The sequence below is a fragment of the Montipora capricornis genome, chromosome 2, assembly GCF_036669925.1.
Source record: "Montipora capricornis isolate CH-2021 chromosome 2, ASM3666992v2, whole genome shotgun sequence".
In the NCBI taxonomy this organism is placed as follows: domain Eukaryota; kingdom Metazoa; phylum Cnidaria; class Anthozoa; order Scleractinia; family Acroporidae; genus Montipora; species Montipora capricornis.
In genome coordinates, this window is record NC_090884.1 from 16,843,539 (window position 1) to 16,853,517 (window position 9,979).

At 39.0% G+C, this 9,979-nt stretch overlaps 1 protein-coding gene across 2 annotated transcripts in view; it reads right to left on the reverse strand.

Moving 5' to 3' along the window:
• The window catches only part of LOC138038976 (ninein-like protein), a 43,494-nt gene that overhangs the window by 22,928 nt on the left and 10,587 nt on the right, over positions 1–9,979 (reverse strand). For both annotated transcript variants that reach the window (XM_068885099.1, XM_068885098.1), the window contains exons 4-10: positions 9,258–9,444; positions 8,813–8,949; positions 5,334–5,516; positions 4,294–4,372; positions 3,950–3,983; positions 3,327–3,399; positions 2,027–2,160 (exon numbers count right to left, since the gene is read on the reverse strand). In XM_068885099.1, the coding sequence (XP_068741200.1) occupies positions 2,027–2,160; positions 3,327–3,399; positions 3,950–3,983; positions 4,294–4,372; positions 5,334–5,516; positions 8,813–8,949; positions 9,258–9,444 (827 nt within the window). The remainder of the gene's footprint in view (positions 1–2,026; positions 2,161–3,326; positions 3,400–3,949; positions 3,984–4,293; positions 4,373–5,333; positions 5,517–8,812; positions 8,950–9,257; positions 9,445–9,979) is intronic.

The following is a 9,979-nucleotide window of genomic DNA, read 5'->3' on the forward strand; positions in this document are numbered from 1 at the left end:
TTTACAATAGTTGTTTACCTTTCCTTGTTCGTATTTTGAACGATTTTGTTAAGCTCCTGGACGACACGTTTCCTAACTACTTGCCTAAGGAAGTCAGTGTAAAGGACTAGCTTAAGACGATGCACACAAATAAATTCAATATCGCGTCTCAAAGAGCAGAGTTTACCGACGTATACATTCAAGAGGAATCGTTCACAAACGACACTAATATACAATGAAAGTAGCAGTTAAACCTCTGTTCGACACAACATTCTGTACAGCTACATGTATGTACCTCGACAGACGTGACATGAAATCAGACAGCAGTTTGCCATGTTCTTTCTCCGAGACAAACGATTCCGATTCGCAGTCAAATTTAAGAGGTGATTCTTTTCCATCGATTTGTCCTCTTTGCGTAGGGCAGTAAGCCATTCGCGGAAGATGAATGTCCACAGCTATGGAGCGTACATCACGGACAATAAGCACCTGTACGGGTTCTCACAAGTCGACGGAGCAAACCCAACTAAAGTATTACGCATATTATGAAAGTTCTTAGACAAAACCTTTGGGCGGATGGTGTTACCAGCTGAGATCACTAACGCTGTCAAACAAACAGCACTTAAAACGGGACTCGACAAGCCAGGAACCAATCAAACCGCGTAGAATCAACAAGGCATCACGCCCATAACCGTGACGCGCGCGAGCACGAGCGAAAATGGAAATGACAAAATATCACACCTGCATATTTTTTTGGTTCGGCTTTCTTTTGCAGCACCATTGTATGTCTCGAAATTCTCCAAATGAGATAGAAGCAAACGAAAAACAAATTCGTTAAATCTCAGTCATATCGCTGAAATTCCGTTCTTTTTATCATGAAAATTTGCCCTTGAAATACGGTAGTTGTCGTCCAGTCTCGGAAGTCGGTGAAAGGGAAAAAGGGGGGAATACACAAGGGTTTGAATCATGTTACAAGTTGATATCATACCGAGAGGTGGACAAATTTGACGCTGTGCCTAGTTGGGTAAAGAATTCTCATTATCATGATTTCGAGTAGAAGAGAAACACATGAATAGCCCTGCTAACCAATCAATAGGGAATCTTAGGAACGCTTAAGGCTACGGCAATGGTAAAGCTAAAAAAGTGGTATTGGTTGAACAAGAAGAAATCGTACTGCACGTGCAGCACGCATTTTAATGCACTTCTTTGCTTTACTTTGAAAAACAACGTGGAATCACCAAATCACAAAAAAAAAACAACTTGATCACATAAAAGTAAATCGTTCCTTCTTTACCTATCATCCAAGGCCTCTGGTATAAAATCCACTCATAAGATGCTTTGACACATTGTACAAGGTGAACAAAATGGAAGAATGGAGAATTACTTGAGATAGCGTAACCTAACATTTTCCCACGTTGCCGTTTTCCCAGCCGAACTAAACGGCCTAATTTATTCAAACGTCTTGGAGTTCCGGGGAAACGAAGAAGCTTCTTTGGTAACCTTTTTTTAATTCGCAACAAACATTGAACTAATCAAGAACCACAAAGATATGTAAAATAAACCTTATCTGAAAATAGTTGCCAGACAAATCCATGCTTTACGGGAAATACACTCAAACTGTCGTACAAAAAACTGTTTGAAGATTAACGTAACATGACATTCGAGAAAACTTCTGCGCCATCACGCTTTAGGGCTCGTTCAAGATCGCCCATATTACCGAATTAATTAATCTATTCTTGGTTTGCATTAGCCTCCCAAGCAGACACTCTTAGGGATACCTCACGCGTCCCACCCCCCCCCCCCCCCCCAGGAACGAATCTGCTCGTTTTAACGTTCACTTTCTAAACAGCACTAGTGAGGGACAAACCAGCCAAAACAAGATCCAACTCCAAAAGGCCACGTTACTGACCATGAAAGTGTTAAGTAAACTATTCATTGCAGCATTTGGTCTTCCCCTTATAGACCGAAAAAGGTTGCGCAACGTTTTTGCTCCAATCACTTTATTATGGCAAAATTACTCTCGAAGACAGAGCCACTCTATTTTACTTACTTTAGATGAGCTATTTCGTGCTTGTAAATATTCACAACGGCCCTTGGTAAACCGCTCTGCTCATCCACCACAGATTCCAATAAGTTTGTTAGCTGATGAAGACTCAGTTTCCCATCAGCGTCGACTTCAACATGCTGTTGAGGCAAAACAATTAAAATTGTCTTTAAAGTGCTACTATGATCAAAAATCACTTTCTTTTTTTCTTCTCCAAAGTGGGTTTGCTTAACGCCTGACTGGCAAAATTTTGAGATTTGACTTTTATCCAAAGGCTGTTTACTTTGAGTGCAAGTTTTGGATTTCATGGTCCGCCATTACTCACGTTCAAACTGATCGATTGGACCTCAGAGAGTTGCATCAAGGAAAAAGTGAAGCCATTTACTCACCAGTTTAAAATTTCAGTGTGTGAATGCAGTTTCTTATATAAATTATGCAAAACACGAGTTTAAAAGTCTGAAAGCACGAAACCCCCGTGCTGCATATTAATCAAGCCGAATCAAGCCGCGTATTTTCTCGATCCAGCTCCCTCAAGATTTTAAAGTTAGTAATGGCGGACCGTTAAATAGGAAAAGTCCAGTTGAAGTTGACAGGTGTATTATTTAAATCAAGGCTTAAAACTTGGATCACTTAATGTTCAATCAACACGGTTGTGAAATCCAAAGAAAAAGAATTGATCTCCTTGGTCATAGTAACACGTTAAGGATGCGTTCGATTCAACGTATTCCGGAATAGGAATACATGGAATATAAGTTAGAAATCCTTCGTTTTTAAGGAGATTCACGTTAAAATTGTCAAACATTGGCTAAAATACTATTTTAAACATATTTTCATTATCCCTGCTGCTTCGAAACGCGCCAAACATACCGTTTTAATCATCACGCCACGTATCCTTAGTCCGGAATAGGGTCAATCGAACGCGCCCTAAGTCAGCACTTTGAGGCTGGCAAATAAGGCAGTGAAATTTCTTCGCAAATTAGAATGAAACAAAAACAAGTGGGTGCCTCTGACAGACAAAACAAATCCAAATAAACAGAGACACTATTCTGACAGATGCTTTGTTTCACTGCGACATTCATAAATAGACGCGTACTCTCAACCAACAGTTTCGGTTTTTACTGCTGCTAATCTTATTTGCGATGACAGTTAGCAGTCTGGGACCATCATAGACACAAAAAAGCCAAGGTAAATTGAGATCAGCCAAGCAAACCACTCCATGTAACTCCTTGACCTTGTGCGATAAGATTATTGGAGAGTATTGACAGCAGCAAAAACGAAACCGATCACTGAGGCGTCGTTAAAATACCTCCAAAAGTGGAACAGCTTCATTTAATCCCTGGGCCAGCCAGAAATCTTTGATATCTTCTTTCTTCGCGAGACTAAAACAAACCAAAAAGAAATTATAAACATATCGACTATTCCACTATTACAGATTAAATGGTCTCAAATACGAAAATTCAGAATAAAGTTAACATAGCAAGTAAAGGTTGGTTTTCAATAGCGACGGAATCGTGGTCGGTGTCGTAAGTGGAGTCGTAAGAGCGCTTGTAATCTAGTGAAAACAAAAAATCGATGTCGTAAGGGGAGTCATAAGGCCGACGGAATCGGAGTCGGAAAAATCGGAACGGTTCCATTTTCTTCCGATTCCGCTTACGACTCCGTCGCTTTCGAATCAGGAAAAACAAGATTGTCGAAGTCGGAAGCTGAAGCGGAAGAACAAGTCAATCACAATATCGAGCCCATAGCGGGCATGGACGAGAAGGAGGCTGTAAGACTTTTCCCCGTGTTATACAAGTCTTGCAAATTAAAAAAAAAAAGGACATGAAAAAGAATACTTGGCAGGAGGCGGCCAAAGAGTGAATAAACAACTATTATTATCATTATTTTTATTTTTATTTTTATTTATTTTTTTTTTTTTTGAAAACTCACCCGGTATTTTCTGGGTCTAGTAAGCCCATTATATCTGCAAGGAACAGACAAAATAATGAAATACTGTTGGAAATTTGGTCGATTTGATTTGTAAATTACATTGAAGATGCATTTACTGTTAACGAAGTAAATTTCTCTGATTTCGTTAAAAGCACTCAAGTCACTGCAAACCAAATTGCATAAATGAGCAAGTAACAACACAATCTTGAAAGAAGACACCAGCCCGAATAACTTTAAAAGTCAATGACTTTTATCATCATTGTATAGGGAAAGGAATTTAAAAAAACTCAGAATAATCAATGATGTCATTTTCCAATGTAAACTATCGACAAGGCAAGTCCTACCGAATGCTGAACTGCTGCCAGCTGTTCTAGAAGAGAGGAAAAAAGAAGAGTCATCTTGACCAGCTGATCTTCTCGGACCCTGCAAACAGAACATTTGATTATCACAACAGTACAATGGAAACTCGATTCAACGAAGTACCGAGGGACTTGGAAATTTTGTTCGTTTTACATGTACTGGGGTTTCGTTGCATGAAGTCTTTTTCCTACATTAGGCTGATTTAGCAACAGAACGGGAACGTCAGTGGCGACGTCGCGCGCAGCAAAACTACCAATGAGAATTTAGAATAGAGAAGAAAAGAGTGGAGTCTACTCTATTTTGAATTCTCATTGGTGTTTTTTTTGCGCGCGCCGTCGCCACTGACGTTCCCGTTCTGTTGCTAAATCAGCCCAATGTACAAGTTGTAACGTCAACAGGTATGGTCGCAAAACTGACGACACTGTTATAAAGATGCCTGTTAATTTAACCATTTCCCGTTTTTAAGCGGTTTTGAATTGAGTGTCGAAAGTAATTAGCGAATTGCATTGGTTTTGCATTACTTCACTCAGTGATTGATTCAAAGTTCTCGCGCCATTTTTCCAACCAATCAGAAGTGAAACCAAAACCAATCATGGCTCGCGCTTTGTGCCGGCTACGTGTAATTACTACGGGTTTTGATTGGTTTACTGGATTGTCTCCGTCATTTTTGATTGGCCAAAGTGATTACTTTGGTTTTGGTGTAACGACACTCATTTGAAAACCGCTCTAGTGTTATCTCAACCCGTCATTCTGCATGATCCTTAAAGAATGACTGAAAAAGGAGAACAGGTGTGGGGATAAACGCCTGCTGTCTCTGTGATGTTAACTATCAAAATATCTGATTCTGCACGACCCTTTTAGAAATGATTGGAAAATGTGGAAAGCAGCATTTTAGAGAAAAAGACAAAACTTGGTTGAAGTTTGCAAGAGATTAGCTCTCTCCTTAACTAAACTGATTCCAACTAAGCACTGGGTGGAGATAAAAAACATAGGGGAGGCTTTAAGATTAATACCAATTTCTTACCTTTGAAGAGTAGTTTGGTGTTTGTGGTTCATGATTATATGGAGTTGAATGGTGCTGTTCCCAGTCTGTATCAACATCTGACTGTTGAATATCTTTAGCCACAAACAAACCATGCAGGAATTCATCAAAGCCAACTAGACCATCACCATCGTCATCCAGCTCCTCAAACAAGAGAGCCAGCTCCTACGAAAAAGAAAAACAACTTTTTTTAGGATGTTCCGGACTAAATAAATAGGGCCTATTACTAATTGGTTTTTCATGATTTTGCTACGGTGAAAACCTTGTTTCGATTCAAAATGTCAGTCGCTTTTTTGACAAATCAATAATATTAGGAAAGGTTCCGTTTCTGCAAACGTTGGCCGTGTAGCGCTTATTCAGAGGTTACGGCCAACGGCAAACGGGAAACGACAGGCTCCTGCTTGTCATAAAAGCATGAAAGTTCTCTCATTTCAGCTTTTCTCGTTGCTTGATATCTGGAGCTAACAGGACAGAAATGAGCTAATATCAAGCAGGGTTCTTACATTTTTGGCAAAACGCTAATTTCACTCCGATCTTTGCCGTTTGGCGTAAATGTCATCCTTAACCTCTCTTATATTTCAACAGAATTACATGTTAACTATTGGAGAGTAATGTGAGGTGCCATTTTCTACCCAAGTAAACCATGTGAGCGTTAGCCCTACTAATTGGAATTGGGTCCTTCTGTGACCACCCTGGTCAGAGTTTTCCTCTGTCCTTGTGTGGGCCCAATTCCATTAGTAGGGCTATGTTCACAGGAATTAGTATGGGTAATCAAATGGTGATGACTGAAATTAAGGAATAATCTCCCAGGTGTTTTGTCCAAAATCAATTGATTTTGGACAAAATGCAAGCGAAATTATTCCCTGATTTCACGAGTATATCATTTGATTAGCTATTTATATCATGGGTGACAAATAACGTTCATAAGACGCGGGTTTTTTCATACCTGGACGCCATTTTGGCACTGTAAGAAACGTTGCCATGGCAACATTGTAATTTCACGTCTGAAATTATAAATTAACGCTGAAATTTCGCGCCAAAATTAAGGGGAAATTTGTCACCCATTTTATTACATGGGTAACATGGGTCAGTAGAAAATAGCACATCATATTACCCTCCAAAAGTTAATTCTGCAATACTATTAGGGTTTTTAAAAGGCAGTCGACTAATTATAACAATCCTCATAGCTCTGATATTGCAGTGATGGTTACTTGCCCCCCAAATCATAGTTAATAGAGGGGACTGGTTTGGAAGCTCGGCAAACATCAAAGGAGCAAACGAAGATGCCAAGATTTAGGTTGCTATGCGCTCATACACTATGCATGAATTACGTAACCAACACGTTTCTATTGGTTAGTTCCTCAGTACGGAGTAAACAACTATTATGCTTTGTGCACGGTCAAGGCCAAAAAAGAGAACAAAAACCTACAACAAAGAAATTTGTCGGGTTTCATAACAATTGCCCTCAATTAACTATGCTCAAATGTACTAATAACGTGCGAGTTTCAACTTGCACTAATGGTTCACATCATACCACTGTATGTACATGAAAGAATACATTGCCACTGAAAGGCACTAATCAATGCACCATCGATAATCTACCACATCACCCAACTCATTAATGAATTCTAAAGCCAGGCAACAAACCTGAGTCTCTTTAAAGGGGCTATGTCACGTTATTTTAGGGTGTTTAGGGGAAATCTTTAGTTGATCACGAGTTTAAAACTCCAAGATAGTAATGTGGATTTTTTTTACTGACAAACGAGATGATTATGAGCAAAAACGACCTTTCTCCAGGCGATTTGGAAAGGAAACTCTTTTCAAGATTATCCAAATGCAATCCGTTTCAATCTTGTCCATTTATGTCCATCCGCACTTCTCTTTCCTTTACTTTTCCTTTCATGTTGTTTAAGACAACGGTTTTAACTGGTTACCGTATTTGCTCGAATAAGCGCCGCCACCGAAAAAACGCAGCGGTCCAAGTGAGGACCTTATTCGAGGAATTTCGTTAAGAAACAAACACTAAAAAGTAACTTTAACACAGCATGGGGAATTTATTTGCATCAAAACCAATGTTCGTCAGTTCAAAGTGATTGTATTTCACTGCTCGCCATTAAATACAACGCCGTACGAGTCAAATGGTGACAATCAAAACATGTTTCTGTTAATCTCCGTCAGGAGCTCATCAAGGGAAGCCTCTGTCTTCACTAATTCCTTTTATTATATGACTAGCTCCGTGAGCGGGCAAGATGAACCAAATCCCGCGCTGTTATTGGTTACCCGAGCGGGCAAGATGGAGCTATCTTACATGCCCAATCGGGATTTCTCGCTTTGGTCCCGCAAGATCAAAGATCATCTTTTTGCGTTTTATCCCATAATATAATAAATCCTTTATCGACCAAGCCTGTTCGGTCAAGATGGCTGGATATTGGTCTCGTTCTTTATTCGCCCTCGAATAAACGCCGCACTTGAGGTACCAAAAAAATTAAATAAGCGACGCGGCTCATTCGAGTAAGTACGGTAATGCAGTGTTTCAATCTACTTTTCGGACATCTTGGGTGTCCTGAAATTACATCATTTTCCGTACCAAAGCCCCTTTAAGATTTTACTTTGTACATGTTACAGCAGTGATTCCTCCTATTTGCATTTCTGAAGTGGTAAACGTAGTTCCTTATGAAACTATGGTGCTGTGTCAATAGGGTATGAAACACGAAAATATTTAACCTATATCTATAAAGAGATAACAAAGAAAGCCTCAAAGTCTTGAACAAAAATTTATTTTTCAACTGGGCATCCTCAATCCTTACTAAATCAATGAACGTTTTTCATTCAATTAATTTGTGTGTTGTTGCCACGATTCCACTAATGGCAAGGTTCCTCCAGTACAAATACAACTAACAACCCAGAAAGAATTCTTTAATTCAGTCGGATGAAGGGCAATTAAATGTTTGCAAAATTTGCTCACATAGCTATCTTACAGTGCTTAATTTAGCTTAAAGGTAATCACCTAACGTTTGGTAAATCCAAATTTTGGTTCATTTTTGCATCGAAGAGCTCACATTGCATTACGTTGTGTTAAAAAAACAATGAATTGCAATTGTTCTCCAATGGATGAGGTTCATTAACACACTTGGTAAAACTTAGCACCAGTCATGAGAGGTCACAGTACTACAGTACTGTAATTTTTTAACTTTAACCAATTTCAGTGGTAAACAGCGCCATTGAATATTTATAGTGAAGGCGCTATATAAATGTATTAGTAATATTATTTCATGTAAATACTCACTAACTATTTGACATAAGGTCACTGCACCTTGTCACTAGCAGCCCCACTCTCATCGGAAGGCCAGGTTATAAAAGAATTAATTATTGCATACTACTGTCAAATTGTGAATTTCTTCATGCCTTTTGCCAAGGTTCAGTGTTCATACATGTGACTAATAATTCTACGTTACACAAACCTGTTCATTCATAGAATCCATACCAATGTGGTCGCACACAACAGACAGTTCATTTTTGTCCAAAAAACCTGTTGCTCCAACATTCACCTCATTCCAGATTGCTCGCAACTGCTCCTCTTCGGTAGGAGACTCGTAGCCTGAAAATGGAAACAGGTTTATCACATACATGTATTGCACACTCAGAGAATACAGTACGAACATTCATTCATTCATTAATAGAAAATTTATTAACTTGGCTTTAGTTTCATCACGAAAAATTAATGCACTTAAGGGATTTGACAAGAAAAAAAAACATTCACATCTGATACAAAAACGTACCAAGCAAAAAGTTTTGAAAGTCGAACGTCACTCTTTTTGATGGAGATAGTTTTAATAAAAGACCAACCTAACCATCCAAAAAGCAATTTTCAGTTGTCTAGAGAAGATTCTCAACAAAATTACTCACCTGCATTAACTCCATTTGAAAGAGAAGAAGAACTCGGCACCATCCTTCCATTCAGCACATCTGAGTCTGTTGTCACAGTGACGATAGAATCATCTCGTGACTTCTTGCGTTTGGAGTTGTGACGCCTTATGCTATTCCTCAGGCTGTTCTTCCTACTAGAACTTCTTCTCTTTAACTTTCCCTTACCCTGAAATGAAGAAGACAATAATAATAATTAACCAATTACTTGTTTTCTTAGGCTTTTATTACCCCATTCCATTAACTATTAGAGGGTAATGTGAAGAGCTATTTTCCACCCATGTAACCCATGTGAGCGTTAGCTCTACTAATGGAAAGACAGTGAAAAATTCTGGCCATCCTGGTAAGAGTTTTTCTCTGGCCTTGTGTAGGCCCAATTCCATTAGTAGGGCTAACGCTCGTATGAATTACAATGTAGTATGGGTAATCAAATGGTGACAAGTGAATTTATGGAATAGTTTCACACGCATTTTGTCCAAAATCAAATAATTTTCAGAGCCTTTAGGCAAGGGAAATTACTTGACTTTGGACAAAACGCAAGTGAAATTATTCCCTTACTTCACGAGTATACCATTTGATCAGCTACTAATATCATGGGTGGCAAATCACGTTCATAAGATGCAGGTTTTTTCAATATTCACCAAATACCTTGGAAACCACTTGTTTTCCCAGGCTTTGATTACTCCATTCCATTGTTCCAGGAT